The following is a 23,508-nucleotide window of genomic DNA, read 5'->3' as shown; positions in this document are numbered from 1 at the left end:
TCATTTGGAGTGCTCTTAGAAAAGAGTTAATTAAAACTCTATAATGTATGACTTTGAGAGTTATTTTGCATTCCTCTTGCTAAAAATATTCTGTTACAGTGAACAAGAACAAAGGCACTCTTCTCTTCCCCTCCTATGGGACAGTGTGCCCTCTATGCATCAGGACATTAATATTTCAATAGTCACATTGGATAAAATTGAACAATGGATGGAACCTAATTATTTTTCTTAGGCCTGTGATATTATCTTCTCCAGGTTCATTTTGTTACATTCCATTCTTGTGAATTTCATTGGAAGTCACTCATTCCTACCTGACAGCTTTCCTTTTAAAATTGTACTGATAAGAAAAAGAAAAAAAAAGAAAAGAAAAAAAAGGAGGAAATATTTTGTCTTCTCTTTTTGTTTCTTCTATATTGTATTTTTTTCTCCACCTTCAAAATTATTGAAAAAAAGAATAAAAATCATGTCTCTCAGCTCCCTCTGCTCTCTCCCTTCCAAGCTGTTCTTGCTTATTTTCTCTCTCATTTCTTTCCTCTGGTTTGTACAGATATCCTCTTCTGATGCTGCTCAGCCTTTGGCATCCTCTCCTTCTCTGCAAGCTGCTGCTGAGAAGAGCAAAGCAGAGGTATATTCTTTTTGAGTGTAACTCTTGCCATTACTGCTTTGCAGAGCTGCTTACCTCTCTAGAAAGTAATTTCTCTTGAGGTAAGCAGAGAACTTGAGTTGCTCGTAATACTTCCAGGATTTAAAATCCTTCTCTCCTTGCTTCCTGGACTAGGTAGGTGAAAGGAACTGATACAGTCAGACAAATCATGTGTTGTGATTGTTACCTCTTGGTGTTTATATGTCAAAATTCTGGTTCTGCTCACGTTTTTATGTTACAAAACTGTGGAAACACCATTTCATTCCCACTTAATGGGCATGAGCGACATTGTCCTGTCTCCTGAGGAATAGTTTTTGGATTTTTTTTATATTACTTGTTTCAGAATCTAAATTATAAGTACTGTTTCAACCATTTAGTTCAATCTCCTTGTAGTAAAACACAGAATTAATTCAGTGACACTTCAGTTAACTCATACTGGTTTTAATATCCCTTCTAGCTGGCATATGTGTCCATGTGTTGACATTACCTTTATTGGTTAGAAGGATCTTTGAAAAACTTAACACACAAGCAGTAGATGAAGCATCATTTCTATGAGCTTTCAGTAAGTGACACAATTTGCAACAATAATGAAATACATTATTTTTAGAATGTGAATGCTCAGTGTTAGGCTTTTTTGGATACTTCACTCTAAATGGAGACTGTATAGAGCTTATGAAGTAAGTTCTAAACATAAATCATGGTTTTTTCTTCCATATACAGAAAAAGTGGAGATGCTATAGGTTATTTAAATTATTTTAAATTTGCCATGTATTTTAAATTGTACCCAAGAATAGCAGCAGACACTAGGAATGAACTTGCCTATCTTTTCTTACTTGCCTGTTTTGATCCATTAAAATTTGCAAATTCCTCTGCGTAACTATCATGCTATGTTGTTGGAAATTAATCTTAAGGGAAAGAATGAATAATTTTTGCTTAGAATTTAAGGCCATTACAAAACCAATTTCATTTTATTATCTTCATTGTGCCTTTTGACTGATTTTGCAAGTAATGAAGCCCTTGGGTTGAAGTTCTGACATGAATGCTGCATCTGAGAAATGTTTTTATTTAGTCCGAATTCATTTTTATCTAATGGAACTGAAGCAGAAAGCTTGCATATTGAAATTCTGAAGCATGAAGATAAAGGAATTATGGGGTTTCAAGTCCATAGTGAAAATGTGAACGTAAATAAAGTCACTGGGAATCAAGAGGGTTCCTGTAGGTTTTGTGGAAGCAGAAAAACTGGTGAACAATTTATGTCCTCAAATTTTTAATTTGAAACTGCTCTCAGGGTTTTTTTTTTAAAGGGCAATCAGAGACATTTATTTTTATTTGGTCACCATTATAGAATGTTTACCATATGAAGCTTACTGCAGGCCCTCCTTGTTCTTAGAAATCACTACTAAGACTGTCAAAGTAATTACAGGCCAAAAACGTCTTGGTCTGCTCTATATGATGGTGCTTTAAGGAATATCTTGTGCTTTTCTTCAGTCAGACTGGATCTGTAATATTGTAATATTTATTCACTCAAAACTAATATGAAAAAACTTCCGTAAAGCCACTATGATGCATTCAAAGTAAGGAGATCTCCTAGGTTTTCTCTTTCTGAAACAAGTTAATGTCTTATGACTCAGCAGTTTTGTCATATGGCCTAAGTCTACTTTTTACATTCAGGAGTCTTTTTTTAAGACTACTAGAATAGCTTTTAAAAATTAGTAACAGCAGAAAGCTATCAAAGAGACTGGCATCTTCCCTAGTGACAGAGGTTATCTGAGTTAATGGAGTACTTGTAGATTTATTTTTTTCTTTTTGGATCTGCTTAGCTGAGAAGCAATGCTAGTTATTTTTTCCTTCTGCTTAAAAGCAGAAGGTGAAAATAGTGAATTTCTTGAATTCTCAGTTACAGTATTTTAGAACTGCTGTTGATGCAAAATGAGTCATGTCAGGAAGCAGAGCAGATAAAACCATAAACTCTGAATTGGAATGGAGTAACTAAAGATCTGTCTTTATATCCTGTGTGAGTATGGATATTCGGTATGTTTGCAAATGCAGTTATTGACTACTAGAAAAATCCTTATTTTTTTTTCCCAGAAGGAAAAAGAAAAAAAGAAAGAAGAGAAAAAGAGAGAGAAAGAATCAGAAAAACCATCGAAACAGTTAGTAGTTGAAAAGGTAAGAAGAGGTTTTTTCCCAACTATTTAAAAATCACACATAATATTAGACATGTAAAAAGATTTGAAAAAATGAATTTTTTACTGTGTTTGTATGTGTGTGTATGAATAGTAATAATTCACAGGAACTGTTTTCTTGTACTGTTGATTTAAGATGTACCATTGTGATTATTGCACAGAAAATTTTCAGTTTTATTGAGTGCTGTATGATCACTTAATACCATTTGTCATAAATTAATTTGTTATAAACATAAGGCTATACTTTATGGAACTGAATTAATACCTGTGTTTTAGTTAACTTGAAAATATTCAAATATATAATGTCACAGAAAATGATAGACAAATCAGTCATTTCTTTAGTCAGCTGTATTAAAGCACAATGAGCAGCTATAGCAATGTAGGTGCAATTAAAATTTCTTGTACAGTTCTGCATAGAGTTAATATTAAAAAAAATGTAATGTGTAATTTTGGTATTAAATGCAATAATGTCATCTTAGACAGATGTCCTCTGTCAGATGATTTGAATCCATCAGTATGTCCTGATCTGCAGTGTACTCTACAGAATGCACTGGAGTCTCCATCTGTTGGTTTATTCCCCAATAGTGCAGTGTGACAATTATGAAAAATGTTGTTTATTCATACATTATAGCAGCAGATGTATTTCTTCTTTAGTTTTCAAATAGGATTTTTTTTTTAATAAAACAAGATACTGAAGTATGTACACACTTGGAGGGAGAAAAGAAAGCCCCTCTCTAATACGAATATTATTTTTATGAAATTGAAAACAAGTTTTGGAATATGTTAGTGCAGAAGAAAACTTTGACAGTTTGTGTAGCTTCACTGAGGTGGAAAAGAATATCCTTATTCATATGGCAACAGGTTAAAGCATATCTGTGAATGACAAAACATTAAAATTGTTCATTATTTAATTTTTACAGGCAGTCAAATGAACCGTTTCATTCTGGTTCTTAGAATCTGTGGTTATATATTGTGGTTATAAAGGCTGAAAACATTGCTGTGGTTTGGAAGTCTTTGTAAAGCCCAAGGGTCTGGTTTTGGGGAAAGAGGGGCTCCCTTTGCAAGGATGCCTGAACGTTGTCACATGGCTGGAAAGGCTTGGATAGGAGAAAAGACAGCAGTGCATTGTTATATTTGAGGGATTACTTTAACATTTGAAATAAAAACCAATTCAAATGCCACTAACTAGATTTACATGTGAAATATTATTACATTATCAGTTAATGAATAAGCAAGTAAAAACAAGTATTTGGATTTTTAAGTGCTTGCACTACAAAATGTGGAATTTGATCAATATGTCTTCTGCATTATATAATAGGGCTGTTGTAACAGCTGCAAAATGTTTGAAATACTGCAGCATATTTTATTTCATTACTTATATGCCAGCACTGATTGCTTAAATGGAATTCATCTATGTGTCATCTTATTAATTAGAGATTTTTTTTTAAGCTCAGGCTTTTCAAGGCTTTTGAGTATCATTCAAAATAAACTGTAAACCACGTATTTTAGAACAGCAGTCGCTTTCTCAATCTAAAGGAAAAAAAACTTGTATCAAATGCTTTCTTTTCTGCTGAAAAGTATCGGTGAGAGTATTTGGACTAAAAGTTTTACTTTTATGTATGGAATAATACATTGCTGCTTTTGTGGTGTGGTTTGTCTTCATGGAGCTGATAAGCATTAGTATTCTTCTCAGTTTGACTAATAATGGTACACTTCACATCAGTTTAGAGTCTTGTCTATTGGATGTTTAAAATATTGTACATTGAACCAGTAGGGGAATGCTGGCATTTGGCCACAGTATCATGTTTTCAGTAACCATATCAAGCAGTAGATGGGTATTTATGCTGGTTCTCAGCGTTCTGTAGAAGGAAACAGAATGTGGGAATATTTTGGACACTTCATATATGAAGTCATTGGTTGCCTTTATTGTAGACATGTTATATCTCTAGTCTAGACATTCCTGGCTTGAGAAGTTAATCAGTTAATCAGTTAAAAGTATGTGACCAAGCAATTGGCAGTTCTGACACAATTTTCAGACTTCTCTTGGTTATTCCAAGCAATGTGTTTGTGAGCCATTCTGTAGGAGAATCAGTAAAGATGGGAAAAAGGACAGGTTTTCAACAAAAAGTTGAAGCTATAGAAAATGTCAGATCTCTTTATGGGTGTCATCTGCTCCTATGAACCTTAGGTTCCCAGTGTCTTCTTTTTTATATCTTGCATTGAGTATAAGCTTCTTAGCTCTTAAAACAAGAATGTGCATCTAAAGATTAAAGTGTTCACATTCAGTTGTCATGTTCTGATCCCTGCTTCATAGAACTGACTGATCTGCTCCTACATCCATGGAAGAGCCTTTCCCTGGTGTGAAGAACTGATCTTTATCCTTTAACAAGCTGGATGTCTAGCATGATTTCTGTTGCATTTTGAAATATTGCTGAAAGCTTGTAGCATTGATTTAGTAAGCTGAATTAATCTAATATTGTGTTGATATGTCAGGTATCTGTGGCAGAAAAGACACTTTGTTGATTAGCATGCTTTGATAAGTAAAAGAAGAGATAATCTTTTAACTAATTTAACAGTGTGGGGCTTTCCTAAAAGAAATGTTTTTCAGTAAGAATCATCTTGTCCTTAAGTTGGCTTTTGTGGAAAACATTTTTTATGAATTTATGTTCAAAACCAGAGATTTCAAGTTCATAGACAGTCATTTCAAATGTAGAGTAGAATTTCCTCAAGATGAGAAGGATTTACTGCAGAACAGTGAGTAGCAGGTACACTTGTTTGACTCGGTTTTTCTGGGCTGTTCTATTTTTTGTGACAGAATTACTGGGTAATTTGTAATATAATGAAATCTTCCCATGTCAGCTACAGATTGAGTCTAGTGCAGTGATTAGCATTTTATTGGAAGCAGCCAGCAACATAATGTTTCACATCAGATCTGCAGAATTCTTAATACAATAACATTGTCAAGCTACTGGCAGATGTAATGTGGGTTTTTTGAGTATTATTGAAGAAAGCTGAGTAACTTGCATATTTTACCCAGGATCCCTTCTTTCCTCATGCCACTTCCACAATTACAGACCTCAAGTTTCTTCAGTACTTGTGCTTAAAATAACCTTATCCTTACAGTTACTTTGCAGAAAAAAACCAAGAAAAATTGCAATAAAAGTGCTGGAACAGTTATTATCCATTCCTTCGTTATGTGGGAATTGCGGCCAGGTTTCATGGAGCTGGAATGCCCAAAGTCTAGCTTGTTTGCAAGCAACAGAAATACCAATTTTAGCAAGATAAAATTAATTGAATTACAAGAATAAATAAACAAACTGAGCTAATCGCATGCTTCTTGTGGGTCAATATCAAGAATAATAGCACAAGCCAGACTTTCATGCAATGAAAGCAATACTTATGTGTTCTGTATACATAAATAAGATTAAGACATTTTAAATTGGATAAAAAAAAATAAATTTGATAGTGTAAGAGGCCTTTCCTGTAGTGGGGAGGGAAGGAAGTTAATAATTTGGCCACCAATATTACCTGCATTGCAGAAAAATTTTGAAATTCTAGATAAGGAAGATCAGCTAGGCTTTTAATAGCAGCTTCTGAGGAGCTTCCCCTTTTATTAATTACTCCCTTTGCACAGCTGAAGTTGGTGAAATTTCCCAAATCAGACTCTTTGGGAACAGAGTAAAACACTGCTCCACACAGCATGTGGGAGCAGGCTCTGTGTGCACCCCATCCACCTTGTACATGTTTTCCATTGAAAGCAGAAGCATGGAAGGGAAAGAGATGGGGGGCAGACCCAGGTAGGCAGAGGGATCAGGACTAAAGTAAATGGTTTGGGTGGCCCAAGGTTAAATGAGACTATTAGATCTGCAAAAAATGAGTGAGGAAAACTGTGTTTGGGAATGACCAAATGGTATGCTATCTGCAGAATGGGCAGGAAACTCTTCATGCAGTTGGCAAGACTGCTAATACAAGTGCATTGCATTGAGTACTTCATTGAGTAAAGTATTTCCATTGCTCAATACTTGATTTAAAATAGAACTTGGATTGAGCTGTATGAATGAGACTTTTTGAATTTCAGAGCATCTAGAACAATTGTGGTTGTTTTGGGTTTTTTTTTTCAAAACCTTTTTTATGTCTATCTGCAGTACAAAACTGATTTTAAAAAGCATGAATAGGTATGACAGTGTGAGACATTGGTGTGCTCCAATAGTAAAGTGGGAGGCAATTTCTAGTCTTAAAACTTTCAGATTTTTGTAGGGCTCAACTTTTAATATAGTTTTAGGTCTTAAATAAAGAAAATCCTGACATACCTCAGTGCCAGCAATACAGAATTAAGCCAGAAGTGCTTTGGAAAACTGTCCCTGGAAAACTTTACAAGTATTTCTAATATCCAGAATTATAAAGTTCAGCTAAATCTGTGGCACTGGATATATTTACAGTGCTTGGATTTGCCATGGTGTAGCTTCTGTAGCATTTGCTTTAGAGGTTCTATGTCAGTTGGAGACTTGCATGAAGCATGATGATGGTTTCACAGTAAAATACTGCATATTGAAAGCCATAGTTATCATTAAACTAATTAGCCTTTTTAAGGTGGATTGTGTTGTATTGGGACAGTAAAGTTAAGTGGTTAGGATGTAAAGAAGAAACTTTCTTCTTAAACTACTTGAGCTTTTACAGACAAATATTGACATTCAGAGTTAAGACTCGTTTCGTTCTGCTGAGTGTATGAAGATGATGAATGTTTCTGAAGGATTGCAGCAGTTAAAATTGATTAACTGAAGTACTTTTTGACACTACGTGTTTAGTTTGTTTTATTATATTGCATCTTGAGTTTGAAATTGGCTCTTGTTTGTGCATAGAGTTGATTTAAGTGACAGGAATGGGTCAGTTAGAGGTTATCTTTCAATGGTAGTATATCAAATGCTCGTTTTCTTCTGCAAGGTGTGGACTAAATTGCCATCTTTAACCCAGCAGTAACAGTGAGCTGTTGCCTCTCAGTCAGCATGTACCAGCAGCCAGCACCAGATGGCCAGCATGAAGGAGGTACTGACATAAGTTCATTTGCATTTAAAAAGTGCTAGAGAGCCCCTCAAATAAAACTGAGTGCAGATCACATTAGCAGCTTTTCTGCTCCATGTAGGAAAAACAGTGTGTCAGATCATCGTCCCACCAAATAGGAAGAACTTAATGTAGCTTCTTAGGACCAAGTAGCTTCTTACAGCATGTGTGTGTGTGAATCACTTCAATAATGTTAATAATGTTCCCCTAAATGTCTAAACAATTTTTGCCTTTCTGAACTATTTCATTTTAAATGTATGTTTCTTCATATTTTTTATATAGAATGTAATATAAATTTAAATTATAACAAATAAGGAATCAAGTGGTTATCACAGGAACAGAAAAATAGAAATGTGGCTTACCTTCAGGTTGCATACATTCTTATTTATACTCTTGCTTTCACAAATTCAAACTAAGTATGTACAAGTTAAAGCTCGGGATTTAGGAGTAAGTGCTAAGACATAGGACAACCCTTTTTCTCTGCCTCCTTCCCCTGCAGTGAATGAAGGATTTTAAAGCTTCTTGTTCTCTCAGTCTGCATTTTATGGACTTGTCCCAACCTGGTTTTACATTTCTAATCATACCTCTTCAGTCTTATGGAAGAGATCAGATTATTTTGGGTTCTTTGGTTGCTTCTAATGCTAATCGAGAGAAAGGCAAATCAAATTAGATTCTTCCCGAAACCGTGTGATTCATTCCCCTGCAGGTAACAAAGGACTCCTTATGTGTGAGGATTGCCTTGAAAAATAGTCTTACTTAATGAAATTAATCTGTCATGGCTCTTATTTACGTATTGGGACTTGTAGACAAAGCAATTAAGAAATAGATATTGCAGGTAGAAGCAATTGAAAGAAAACCTTTTTATGTCAGATGGGAAGAAAGGTATTTGTCTTCTTAGTGTTGGAAAAGGAGTCAAGCTACAGGAAAGGTATAATGTTTTTTTCCTGAGCCTCAGTATCAGCTTGATCTGTACAACTCTGGTCTGCAGCAGAACAGTATTTTAATGTATTTTTTTATTTTGTTATGTAGAAACAGAATCTTAAAACTATAAGAACAAGCTTGGGTTTCAGCTGCTTTGGTTAAATTTGCCTTTGAACTTGCCAAACTTTTTTTAACAAAAAGGTGTTGTTAAGTGTCTTCAGTCTTAATGATCCTCAGGTATATATTTGCTGCATGTAGGGTCAGAACCTGGAACTGCTCTAGGTTTCCAGTTGATAATATTTATTTTAACAGATGGCATTTTCAGATTTTTTTCCTGGTGACTTTGAGACAATTAGGAAGACAACATCTACATATATGAATGTGGAACAACAAAAAAAAGCAGACACGTTTAAATAAGCATGAGCAGTCTTATTATTTGATGGATGCTGTCTTAAGGTAAAAACTTCTAGATGACCAAGACTTACTCATGCTGAGACATTGGAAACTACAGGAGCATGTGTCATTGAAAGTGCAAATAAAAATTGTTGTACTAGCTAGGAGATTGTGTACAATCAAATATGCCAGAACAAAAAGCAAGAAATTTTTACTAAGTGATACTTATATGAAAGTATCACTTTACAGAAGTGAGACAAAGAACTAAATGTACAGCAGGGTAAGAATCGGATAAGATTAAACTGATAACAGGAAAAATAAATTTAATGTAAATAATGTCACTGTAGTAATCTTATCTTGTTTTGAATTATAGGCTCCCTTTGTTTTTCTAAAATAATGCAAGTATTGGAGCATGAGCAAAGCAATTGAGTGTCTTTGTGTGTTCTGTTGAATTTTACTGTGCTTAAGCTGGAGTGTGCTTAAACTCCTCAGGCAAGATGGTTTCACTCCAGTGTGTCACCATCAAGATGGCTCAGGGTAGTCACTGTCAGATGGGAAAATCTTACTTAAAAGTAAAATTGTTAACTCTTTGTTTCCATAAAAAAATAATGTTAGATGCCACTGACAATACTAAAAGCTCCAACATTAGCTTGTGCTTTTAATTGCTTTTTAAAAAAGAGAAACATATTTCAACAAGTTTCCCCAGTGTCATGCAACTTTCAGTGTCTTCCAGTTTAAATTAACAGTTGACATGCATAAGATACTGATTGTGTGGCTTTTTATTAAAGGGAATAACTATTTGGTCTATTAAATTTTTTATGTTATGTTTTATGTTATGACACTACAGTGGTTGCATTGAAAATTTTATGGCCCTGGCATTTATCCTGTTAAGTCATTGAGTCTTCACAAATAGCTTAAAAAGGTAGTTGCAAGGTAGCACTGTTGCTGTGGTAGAGGTAGGATCTCTTAACACAATTTTAAGAAAATGGACAAAGTTTCACTCAAAAAGAGATTATAAGTATGGTACTAAATTAAGTCACTTAATTTTTTAATAGTTGCTCAAATGCCTAGTATCTCTTTAATGCTAAATTGCTTATTTATCAATCAACACTGTTAACCTATCTGCAGCCAATTGCCTTCTGTCTCCTTGAAAAAAGAGTTGCAGCTGGATGAGGTTGTCTTTCAGTTTTACTTGAAACCTTTCTTATATAAAACTGTCACCTGCAGCTGGAAAAATGGAGGAAGTTCTGTGCCTTATCCCTGTGGCAGTTGTCAGTCTACTGTTTCAGAATAAATCTGCCCTACATCTGCTTAGCAAGGTAGGGTATCTGTTAGCTTAAGGATTGTACTTAATGTGATAGTAAGTTCATGCAGTCTTGTCTGCTGGCAGATAGTGTCTTTTACACTGTGTAGTAATATGCAAAGCTTCTTAAAATAACTGGATTTTTTTGTCTTACATACTTACAGATCCTCAGTTTACATTATAAGTAATCGATGTATATTTTCCCTCCGTTTAAACACATTCTATTTTAATGGTGTAAGAGAAATTAGTTTGGTTGAATGGCAGTGTAAATGCTGAAATGGTTGCCCAAATAAGCAAGTCATAGACCTGGCAGAACCACTTTGAAGGGTCAGCATGTCCAAGGTCACAGGTACTGGAGGTGCCCATGGGCTCATACAGATGTGTATAAGGTAGAACATTCATGTTGGACTAGGCAGTGAGTAGGATATCAGTGTCTGGAAAGATCCAAGCTTTGAGCTGATGACTGGCTAAGGGTGTAGGTTTTTGATGTTGGATGAACATTAGTTTAATGCAAAAAGCGTTTTTCAGTAAAAAAGCACTTGGTATCAAAGGATACCTTCATGAATAGGGATATAAAGCAATGCTTGTACTGGATTGGTATTTAACTGTGAACTTGGTTCTTTCTTGTCTGGAGATATATGAAGAGGCAATTACAAATACATATCCCTTAGTTCTGATTGGATGAAATGTTGTTGTTTTATATATGAATCAAAGGATTTTCAGAAGGAAAGTTACAGAAGCAAACAATTTAATGAGGAACTGGAACAAATATAGCTGCATTATTGCAGTCTTGCCCAGGCTAATGGGCTCAGCAGAAATGGAGTAGAAATATGGAAGCTGAGTTCATATAAACATAATATGTTGCTCTAAAACTTGAAGATGTATATAAACAGCCTATAAAAATAAAACCAATATTTATTGCATTTCACAGCTTGCTAACTGAGGTGCAGTAAAACACTTTGGCCCTAGTATGATTTATAGTTCTTCTAATGGAACACTGGCTCAGCTACAGCTTTAAGATGTATCTGTCTAGTATTTCTGCTTCGTAGTGATTTCTTCTAAAATATTTAAAAATAGGTTTCACTGGATTAAAAGTACAGTGCTTAGGTATTATCTAAATCAAGTTTCATGATAATAGAAAATAGGAAAACTGATGATAAACAGCTTTTTTCTCTGCCTTTTATGGACTTATAAACAGATCCTTGCTTCTGGGTTGAAATTGAGTCATTCATGACTGTAGAGCTGCAGCAAATTCTATTCAAATTCTTTTCCCTGGAACCCCAAGAAAACTGTCGTACCTCTATGCGCAGATCACATGTCCAGTTTCTCTGTAGTCTTGTAATCCCTTCCTCAGCTTCCAGTTCCTACTTAGAATCATAAAATTATTTGGAAGGGGCCCTAAAGATCATCCAGTTCCAACTGCCCTGCATGGGAGGGGCCCCTCCCACAAGACCATGCTGCTCAGAGCCCCATACAGCCTGGGCTTGAACACCTCCAGGCAGGGGGCATCCACAACTTCTCTTGGCAACCTGTTCCTATGTCTCACCACTCTCACACTAAAAAGTTTCTTCATAATAAATCTACCCTCTTCCAGTTCCCCCTCCTCCTATAGCTACTGGCCCTTGTAACAAGGCCCTCTACAGCTTTTCTGTAGGCCCCTTCAAGTACTGGAAGGCTAATATAAGGTCTCCCTGGAGCCTTCTCTTCTCCAAACTGAACAACCCCACCTGTCTCAGCATGTCTTCACAGGAGAGGATCTCCAGCCCCTTCATCATCTTCATGTCCCTGCTCTGGACTCTCTTTTAACAGGTCCAGGTATTTCCTGTGTTGGGGACTCCAGAACTGGACACAGTGCTCCAGGTGGGGTCTCATAAGAGCAGAGTAGAAGGGGGAGAATCACCTCCCTTGACTTGCTGACCGTGCTTCTTTTGATGCAGATCAGGGTATGGTTGACTTCCTTGGCTGCTAGTGCACATTTCCAGCTCATGTTGAGCTTCTCATCAACCAACACTCCCAAGTCCCTTCTCCTCAGAGCTGTTCTCAACCCATTCACTGCCCTACTAGTAACTGCTTAGGATTGCACCAACCTAGATGCAGGACCTTGCACTTGACCTTTTTGAACTTAATAGGGTTTGCACGGGCCCACCTCAAAGCTGTCAGAGTCCCTCTGGATGGCAGAGTTATGATTTCTTCTTGTGACTATTACCTAGCAATCATCTTGCAATCTTTTGGTGCTTTTTCTTCAAGTACAAACCAGATCTGGGAGAAGGAGCTTGACCTCTTTTCTCCAGACCCTATTCTGAACTTGTCATCTTAAAGAACATAATATATCATGATAATTGCATGCAACTGGTATTTCAAATATGATAATTATATAGGTTCAATCCATGATTATAATAGAATTTAAAAAGAAATATTCAATCTTTGATATTTTGCTGTAGTCTCAACAATTAGTGTGTGTGTGTATATATATATAGCTATATATACATTCATTTCTATATATACATTTAAGAAAATTGTATTTCTACAGTTCCATACCTTGTTTCCAGCAGTGTGAAAGAGTCTCTGAGAACATCTGATGCATAGACCTGAAAGGAGCTTAACTGATACAGCTACATATAAGACATGAGATGTTTTAAGCCTTCTTGGAATACATTGACTGAAGTAAATGAGATCTGAGCTAACATTTTAAATTCAGTTAAAATAAAATGATAGTACTAGGTGTTCAGTAAGTAATAGCAAAGGAATAGTCTTAATCTACTTTCCTGTACTGTTAACAAATTAGCCTAGACCCAGATAAAAGAAGAGCTTTCTCCTAATTTTTAATTCAAATTACTAAAGATATAACATATTTTCCATAGTCTTGTACAAATACCTTGCCCTAACTGAAAATCTAATTAAATCCATATACCCAGGTTTTTAAAATGTAACTGTAGATCAAAGACCACTGAAAAAACGTTTTCCTTCAGATATGTTTTGAATGAATTACTTTCATGTGTCCATAATTCTATTTAACAATGACAAAAATGACAGTTCATTTTTGTTGCTTTGCATGGTATAAATGCCTTAAATTAGGTGACCTGCATTATCATGAGTAGTTCAGTGTCTGAGAGTGTGATTCATTGGAATAATCATAATAGACTCTTAAGTAATAAACTTATTTTCCCCTTGGGTTAGCTGATTGTTTGAGATAATTCTAGTTTTATAAATAAAGAGTGGCAGGGTTTTTTGTTTTGGGGTTTTTTTGTTTGGTTGGTTGGTTGGTTTTTATTGCTGTGCAGGTTTTTGTCTCATGCTGTAGTCTGTAAAACTTCATAATGATACCACTGTAATATATCTTGTGATTCATAGAATCTTTGAATCATCTGAGTTGGAAGGGGCCTTAAAGATCGTCTGGTTCCAACCCCCCAACATGGGAGGGACACCTTCCACTAGACCAGGTTGTTCCTTTCCCCATCCAACCTGGCCTTGAACAATTCCATGGATGAGACATCCACAACCTATCTGGGCAACCTGTTCCACTGTCTCACCACCCTCACACTAAATTCAATGTAGTATAACTATTTTCCAGATTATTTGCTAGTTAAACAACATAGTTCATCATTTGCTACAAGTAGCCTAAGTTTTGAGGCATTAACTGGTTACTAAGTTTCTTCATATTTATTTAGAAATCTGAGAAAAATGCTAGTGTCTAACTGGAGGCTAAACAAAACAACTGGTTTTATCTTTAATGTGATTTAAATTCAATATTATGAAAGAATTAGTTTTTACTTATTTATATATCCTATACAGTACTTGTAAAATTTCATTAAAAAATTCTAGGTGAGTTATGTTTTTAATAGATTCTCACTAAACTAACTTGCATGTATAGAAGTATATGATTTTAATTATTTTGAGTTTTCTTAGTGGTACTCAGGAGTAACCAAGTTTGAACTTGTTTTGGGTTTTTTTTTGTTTGTTTGCTTATACTCAGGAAGTTTACATAAAATGTCTTTACTTAAGATTGAGTAAGATGATAGTTTTGAAAAAACCCAACCAAACAGCAATATTACACTCAAAGCAACAGGGTTACAACTAACAAAGCTTAGCAAAATTGTATTTGCAGAGCAATAAGTTACAACTATCAAAACTTGGCAAAATTAGAAATTATGTTAACCTTCACATGCCAAGAATAAGGTTAGAAACAGAGAAAGAGAGAGAGAGAAACATGAGGAAAAAGGGTAACAGTAAAGATATCACCCTTGGCAATCCCATTATGATGCTGCAGTCCTTGGATGGTGGGTGCATGCTCCAAGCATTCCAAGCCTTCCTCTTTTATGCTTCCTGGCTCTGCCTTTTCTGGGTGAGGCTCAGCCTACTTTGTGCAGGCTCAGTGTTGGGTTTGAGAGTATTCTGGAAATGTCAATGGGGAATAGAGTCCAGGTGGTCCCTTGATTTTCCCCCAGCAGGGTTGACCAAGCAGTGATCTTTATGTTCATGCTTTTTGTCCTCAAACAAGAAAGTGGGCTTTTGCAAGATGGCACTCTGCCTCCAGAGGGTGGAACACTTGCTGGCCACTGTTTCTTACTGAACAAGGACAGAGAAAAATAAAACTTGGTACAGATTTTTGTAATTTTTTCCACCAAACCCGGTAAACTGGAAAATACTTCAGAGTCTTAGAGATGAAATCACAAGATTGTTAAGTGTTTAATCCTACCATTTCCTAATGGTAGGAAAATGAACAAGATGAATTAAATCTCTAAGTATCTCTATGAACTGCAAGCAGACAGGCTCAGTCTGACTCTAAGAAAATTACATTACTTGAAATTATTAAAACAGGCCTAAGCACTTGATTGCTTTAAAATTGTTATAAATGACAGATTGCCTGATGTCCACAGCTGCCTGCTTCTGAATTTTGTTTGTGATGGTTTCTTAGCACAAAACATTGAAGTTGCCCAAGTTGCAAGATGGAGTATATATGCAGATCACCAGCATATACCTAGTTCTATCTGCAGATTTCAAACCCATTAACTTACAGTAAAAATGTGTGAAAATTAAATGAAGAACCAGATATTCATTTCTGTATTATGATTTTATTTAAATAGGAAAGATATCATTATACTTTTCTGTAGGCATAATTTCTCAGTTGTTCATTTTGATGGATGTCTAGTTATGGGAAGTTCCTAAATATTTTTTAAACATCTGCTCTCTAAATCCTGAAAGGTGATTCATCTTGTAATGTAGAGGCTACTTGTGGATAAGGTTTTTGAACCATGTTGTCACAGTAGCTTTTTATTGTGTTGCTGATGTACAGCAGGCAGGATTTAGATATATCTTGATTTATTTATTAAATTGGGAGTCAGTCATCACTGAATGCTAAATAGAGAATTGAATCACAGCAAAATTGCTTCCATGATAGCAACTTTACCAATTTGTTAGTGCACAGTCACATTTGTTTCTCTTACATATTTTTAATAAAATGCAGTCAATGTCTTAGAGAGATGTTAAAACCATGTGACTAGTATTTTGAGAATTAGTCTACCTTCAGAACATTGAGTCAAAAGTCAGATAATTTGAAGGACTAGCACTTGTCTGGGTGTCCTCTATATTGCACAGTTTTAGAGAAGAAGAAAAACAGGAATTCTTATCAGACAGTCTGTAGTCCATGTTTGCTGTGAAGTGTTCTCACCATATTATCAGCGTGGCCTCACGGGAAACTCTTAAGAGCAAATGTTACCACTCCTGCAGTAGAACTTTGTTTTTCCTTGTTTCCTTTTATAAAGTATGGAGTGTGAATGTTGTATAATACTCCTGCAGAAGATGCTTGCGCTAAATTGCTGAAGCACTCTGAAGAGCTGCTGGTAAAATGATCTCTCAGAGCTTCAGGAAGAGGCTGTGGCAGATACAAATGAGACAAAATCCAGTAAAAAGGATTGAAAGGACAGGGCTTGTTGCTATGAAACCAATCCTCAATCAGCATTTCTATACATTAGGCATCACATCAGCAAAGATGGATGAGCATGGATGAGCCTCTGAGAAATCACGGTAGTCCAGAGAAGATTGCTTTTAGCCCTTTCCACTGGGAAAATAAAGATATTAGTTAGGGTACCTACAAGCCTGAAAGACCTTCAGCCTTGACAAAAACTTCTGCCAACAGTGAATAAAATAGCTGACAATTCTTGTGCACTCTTACTTGAGAGAATCACAGGACTGTGGAGTGCATGGGATTGGCAGGGAATTCTGGAGGTCATCTTGTGCAGCTCCTTGCTTAAGGGGTTGCTGAGCATAAATTGTCCAGGCCTGTATCCAGACAGCTTTTGAGTATCTCTGGGTAACCTGTGCCAGTGCCCTCTCAGTGGAAGTGTTTCCTGATGCCTAGATGGGTTGTCCTGTGTTTCAGTTTGTGCCCACTCCTGTCACTGGCCTCCCCTGGGAGGAGCCTGGTTCCAGCTTCTGTACACCCAGCTTTCATGTATCTGTACACTTTGATGTGACCCTACTGAGCCTTCTCCATGCTGAACAATGCCAGATGTCTCAGCCCTTATCAGATGTGCTTCAGTCCCTTCATCATCTGTATGGCCTGTCACTGGACACAGTGGACTCCAGTATGTCTGTGTTTCACCTCTACTGGGGAGCCTGAAACTGGATTACAGCATTCCAGGTGTGGCTTTAACAGTGCTGAATGGAAAGGAAGAATCACCCCCCTTGATCTGAAGTTTGTTCTTGCCTCAGTTTGATTCAGTGATATTTACAAATAAACTGTTTGCAATAATTTCAGAATAATTCAAGTTGGAGGATGTTGCTTGGTTTCAATATATACTCCAAAGTGAGAAAAACCTTGAAGTATAGAGTAGTGGCCACTGGTGAGAATCTGAAAAATGGAAATGTAAGCCATGTATATCAAAGAGGTTTTGATGTTCTACTGTTTGCAAGGACAGTGTTTCAGAAGTTTCAGTGTTTCAGCACAGGAATCCAACCATATCCTGGGCTGCATCAAAACAAACGTGGCTAAAGTGTTAAGGGATTCAGTTCTCCTGTTCTACTCCACTCTTGTGAAACCCCCCATGCACCACTGTGGGCACCTTTGGAGTCCCCAACATAAGGAGGACATAGAGCAGTTGGAGCAAGTCCAGAGGAGAACCACAAAGATGGTGAGAGGGATAGAGCACCTCTCCTATGAAGAAAGGCTGAGAGATTTAGGATTGTTCAGCCTGGAGAAGAGAAGGCTTCGGTGTGACCTCATAGCAGCCTTCCAGTACCTGAAGGGGGCCTGCAAGCAAGCTGCAGAACTTTTCACAAAGGTGTGTAGTGATAGGACAAGGGTAGAACAGTTTTAAGCAGAAACAGGGTAGATTTAGATTAGATACTAGGAAGAAAATCTTTAGTGTGAGGGTGGTGAGACTCTAGAACATGTTCCCAGAGAGACTGTGGATGTCTCCTGCCTGGAAGTGTTCAAGGCCAGACTGGATGGGCAACCTGGCCTAGTGAAAGGTATCCCTGGCCATGGCAGGAGGGTAGGAACTAGATGATCTTTAAGGTCCCTTCCAACCCAGATGATTCTATGATCCTACCACAAAGATGATTTTGAATGAGAAACTGTTAATATATGACCTGAAGTCAATATATCAAGGAATTGCTATGATCACACACTTCATTTAACAAAACATGTAATTTGCTAAGCCATCCTTGAATGTTATAAGAAATTGTAGCCCCAGTATCCTTGAAGACTCCATTTGGAAATAACTGCAGAAAATTGTGTACCTGTTTTCTTCAACTTGACTAATTTTAATAGCAGATTTTTAATACTTTTTCTAGTTATTTAATGCTTTTTAGTCTCCAATTTTGTGAATCCTTTTTCCAAAGGACTCAACAAAGAATAGTTTATCAAGTACTGGTGTTAATACTTTAAAATAATTGCTCTGGGAGTCAAACAGGCAAGTAATAGAAACTGTGATGAATCTTAGTGCAGCTGGATTCCCAGGCATTTGTCATGCTATATTGCACCACTACAAAATGCAGTAATTTTTTTAGATAATGTTTAATTTAGTGTTTTGTTTTAAGAAATGTTTGTCTTCTTACACAGTTTTTTGCCTGTTGCACACTTCTGTGCTCACCGTGTGCAATATTTAGCTTTAACATCTCAAAAGACCTCTTGCTACATACAGCTTTGTCATGTATGAGTCCTGTTGGAGCAAAATTGCTACAAAAAGACCAAAACAAAACACTGCATTTCTCTTTATAATTTGGAATAAAATTTTCAAGTGGCTCCTGTGTGACTTCCCTTTTTACTTTTTTTGGAAAATTTCTACATCTTTACACAGTGAAAACTGTGTATCAGTTAAGAAGCTGAATAGTGCTTTAAGGTGAAAATCTCCATCAAGGAAATGAATGCAGTGTTAATGTTTAGAAATACTGTAATGGCAAGCTGGAAAGTAATTTTGCAGTCTGTCTTAAAGTAACTAACTATGAAGTAACCTTAAAACCTCTTAGTTTATGTACTGGCAAGGGAGCAAAATGGGGAAGAAACTGCTGGTCAAGAAATAGAGTAATGGTATTGGAAAAGAGTATCTTAAAGGACCTTATTTCTGCAGAAAATAGTATTTTTATGCTTTGTATCTTCATTGCCTTCCTTAGAGAATGGCAAAACAGAAATAGAAAAGTTTACATTCTAAAGCAACTTTGACAAGTTTTAACTTATTTCAAACTTTTGCTTTTAGGTAGTTATCATAAATCTAATCTGGAGTAATAAAAATTGTCACATTTAATACAATCCTAACAGTTTTGGCTTTCAGTTTAGAGAAGCTGTTCTGTATTCAGAGTGGTTATGCTGTTAGCCAAAAAAAGTCAGATTCGTGAAATCAAGCAACATATCAAAAATGTTTTTCTTCACAGGTTCTGTGAACTGTGGTGTTCCTTACAGAGTTGGAGAAGAACCAAACATGCAAATTCTTGTGATAAATTGCGTTCTGAAATACTCTTAATTCTGACTGATGCTCATAAATGTGATATAAAACTTAAATTATTACTTAAGTATGGTCAGTTGTAGAAAACTTTGTTTTGAAAGGCCACTTTAAAAAAATGATTGATCTGCTACAATTAGTTTCAAAACCCTCCTTTTTTCTCATACCAAATATTAGGATGGTTTTTTTTCTCTGTGCTGCTGAGTAGCATTTGTAATCAATGTGTGGTTTGTCAGAACACATACTCAAAGATGAAAATTGTAATACAATATAGAGTCAGGGAATTCATAGAGTATTTTTTCAGCAGGTGGTTTGCTAAACAATTAGATTTTGAACATGGTATGTAAAGTCAATATAAGGATTTTTGGCAAGAGTAAGGAAGTGTTTCTGTAAGAGATTAGCAAGGATCAGTTTGAGTGTGAAGATAACTGTTTCCTTTGGCTGCAGAAATGGAGTTCATTTCATTGCAGCTTTTTCTGGAGGTTTTCAGTGAGGCTTTGCTCAGGTAAGCAGAGTGTCAGTAGTATGAGAAGCTTCTGTTTGCTTTGGGTTTCATTGAAGACTCTTGTATTTTTCCAAATACCAAGCTTGAAACTCTTTGTACCCATGTGTTGAACTGTAAAGGTCTAAGATTTAATGACTTCAGCAAAATCAGGAGCCTCACTGACTTTGTGAGAGCCACACAATGGGAGAGATAAAGGTGGGATATAACGAGGTTCTGTAGGTGTTGGCACAGTCCCACGGTGCACTACTGATGTTACTTGGTTATCTGTTCTAGTTAAAGGCTCACTGATACCACGTCATGGTTCTGAAATAAGTATGGAGCATGAGAATGCATTTGCCATGACACTAGTATAACCCAGTTTGTATTGATATTAAAAAATGATGTTTTGATGGATTTGGGTGATCAGCATGATGGTGGTGTGAAGAGAACTATAAAGAGATTTATGAAGTAATTTTCATAATCAAATTTCATATCAATACCATCTTACATTTTGAAATCTCTAGGCAAGAAAAGACAGAAGTTCCTTTTTCCAGAGGAGAGGGATGCCACTGTTTGTCTTCAGATTTACAAAACACAGATTTACAATCATTAATTCAGATGGTGTCCATCAGATCTTAGCATCTCTAAATTCTGCATGTTCTGCAGATGCTTTTTTTTAGGAGGTTAAAATGTCATTATTTAGCCTCTAATTTTTAAATTTAAGCTTTTAAAACTTGAATATTTTTGTCTTTATTGCTGTAGAATTGTGTACATTAGATGCTGAAATTAGTCAATAAAACAAATTATAGACAGATTTTTGTCTAGTGCATGATATCCAGTGGTTCAGTTTAAGATTTCATCTTATTTTAACCAAACTTAGATTTATTTAGAAGTTGATTACATACCAGTAAAGGTATAAGGATAATTTTACACAGTCATGCACCATGTTCCTTATCACCATAACTGTGACTTACTTCATTACAAGTGAAATTTGTTATGATAAACAAATATAGAAAAGGGCTTTTACGTCTGGTGCTGGAGCAGCATCTTTAATGAGAATTTCTTAAGCACTGTATCTTTTCAGAAAGGTTACTTGTGTTTCTTTTTTTCCTTTAAAGCCACAGAAGAAAGAGGATCAGCAGTCAGAAGCTAAAGCAAGTCCACAAAAGTCATCAGAACCCACTATTGATCTCTTAGGACTTGGTATGCAATATATGTGATTACCTGTTTTTAAATCAAACACAGATAACATTGTTTTATATCTTACTAGGTAGACTTTTATTTTCTCTGTGCTTACTAATAATTAGATGAATTTGAAATTTAAAATGGTGTCTTATGAATGTTAAACTATAAAGGGATTGCCATAGGGATCTGGGTATATCAATACTTGTGTTTTGCTAAGGAGAGTAATGAGCTCCTATGGGAAGGGGAAGTTATCGAACTGATCTTCAAAAGGCTTGTGGATTGTGTCTGAAAACTTGGCTTTGAAGAAAAATGTTTTGTTGTTTTTTTAAATGTTGGTTTTAAGGTATGAATAATGTTGCAACAAAACAATGGAGATCTCTGGTTTAGAATTCTGTCATTCAAAATGGATGTTATTTTCCCTCTTAATGTAGAGTTAGCTGTAAAATTCTATTTTTGTACTAGTTATGTATGTATTGCGTTCCACATATCATTCCAAATAAGCTGCTATCGTAGGCAAGCAAATCTTAATTAACACAGTAGAAGTTAGATTATGGATGTAGAATGAACCTACTGCAAAAAAAAAAAAAAAAAAAAAAAGTAATTTAGTACTTGATGGAAAGCTGATTCTCATTTATTTATTTCCCTTCAGCAGACCAACAACCTAATTAAGAACTGAAATTTAATCAATACTTGGTTTTGAGATTGCTAGGCTTCTGTATCCTTTTAGTCATCATTTGAAAAGTATCTTTTCTATATTTTATGATAGGATAATGGAGCTGTATTACATAGACTTGAGATGTAATATGCAATAGAAAGTATTATAACTGGTGTTAAACAGCTGTGCATCTTCAGTGAGATAAAAAAGGGCAAAGTTTGTAAATTTTATGTTTAAAATAGCTAATTTTTAGAGGGAGCAGTGATTAAAGAACTTTCAAATAACAGATTGAAAGACAGTGTAATAAGCTAGTAGCACTTGGAATCCACTGAGCTGCAAATGAGATACACATTAATGATGGCAGACTGGTGCATTTCATTTGAAGAGTTGTCTTTTAATTAATATCTGAAGTAGACTCCTTCAGATAATATTAAGAGAAAGATCACTTCAACCAAGTGTGTTACAGAAGCAAAGAATAGCCCAGGTTGGAAGGGACCTCAAAAGACCATCTGGTGGAACCTATGGGGAGGAGGGTCTAGAGGAGATTATCTGGTATCCTGTCATTTCAGATCTTCATCCCACCTTTCCAGTGATGGGGACTTCACCACATCAGTAAGGAGGTTGTTCCAGTAACTCATCTTTGTAAAAAATTTCTCTCATGTAGAGATGAAACCTCTCCTGGTGTTACTTGTACCCATTGCCTCTTCTCCATGTGGCTCCTTGTGAAGAGGGAACCTCAATCCTCTTTGTAGCTGCCCTTTAAGTACTGGCGTAGTGGGATGAAATCCCACCCTGAGCCTTCTCTTCTCCAGAGAGAGAAGACCAAACTCCTTCAGTCTTTCATCACAGGACAGGTTCTGCAGCCCTTTGACCATCTTCATGGTCCTTCTTTGCGCCCTCTCCATCCTGTCTGCTTCTTTCTTTAATTGTGTAAACATCTTGTGAGATAGGACTTGCCCCATGAAAATTACAGATTTTGACAGTTGTGACTTCCCTGTCAAGTTTTCAAATGTAGAGCAGCGACAGTCTTTAAAATAAACACTTTAATGCAAAACAGCTAAAGCTGGGCACCTTCCATTGTAGTTAGAAGACAGAAATGAGAAGGCATCTCTGAGTGATCATCTGAATGGATTGTTCAGAATGCAGTGCCTTCTCATATGAGATAACAGCCAAAAATCCTGTCAGTCTTTGGTGTGATAGTTTTCTCAGTCAAGTGACTTCCAGGGTGGTAAAGTGACTAGTGCTTCTTGCTGTTTTTGCTGTTTTGTTCCAATTTATCAAATTCCTGGGCTACCAGGCAGGGAAGTGTCCAACAGCAATGACTTTGCATGTGGCAGAACAAAGTAATGAAAAATTACAATATTCGACATGTGGGGAGACAAATCTTGCTAGAGTCTGACAGTTATTTGTGTTCTTAAATAAAAAAGTGGAGGAGAGCAGAGACACCTCCTTTCTAAGTAATAAACTTATTTCCTTTTTCTTAGAAAACTAAAATACCAGTTCTTCTGTGATTATTCTGTAGCTGATGGGAAGGAATGTTGCAATTACATGAGATAGAGCACCGTGTTATTTTAAATGAATGTTGTAAGCCTCCTGTGATTTTATTTTAATGAAATACTTCATCTTGACACTGCTCACCACTAATGAGGACCACTTCTCTGTCTGCATGAGAGTTCTAAAACCTTTAAAAAGCTTAAACCTCCCATCTGCTTTCAGACTCACGTGTTTCTCAGGAAGAGTA

The 23,508-nt window shown here is 36.1% G+C and overlaps 1 protein-coding gene across 2 annotated transcripts in view; it reads left to right on the top strand.

Moving 5' to 3' along the window:
• Window positions 1-23,508, top strand: part of SMAP1 (small ArfGAP 1) — a 76,729-nt gene that overhangs the window by 37,756 nt on the left and 15,465 nt on the right. The window contains exons 5-7 of one of the 2 annotated variants that reach the window (XM_030448074.1): window positions 548-625; window positions 2,732-2,812; window positions 21,046-21,130. In XM_030448074.1, the coding sequence (XP_030303934.1) occupies window positions 548-625; window positions 2,732-2,812; window positions 21,046-21,130 (244 nt within the window). The remainder of the gene's footprint in view (window positions 1-547; window positions 626-2,731; window positions 2,813-21,045; window positions 21,131-23,508) is intronic. The other variant, XM_030448075.1, reaches the window with a different exon arrangement.

Source organism: Calypte anna, chromosome 3, assembly GCF_003957555.1.
Source record: "Calypte anna isolate BGI_N300 chromosome 3, bCalAnn1_v1.p, whole genome shotgun sequence".
Taxonomy (NCBI): Eukaryota; Metazoa; Chordata; class Aves; order Apodiformes; family Trochilidae; genus Calypte; species Calypte anna.
The sequence above is the reverse complement of the archived record's forward strand: the minus strand, read 5'-3'. Positions and strand labels throughout refer to the sequence as shown.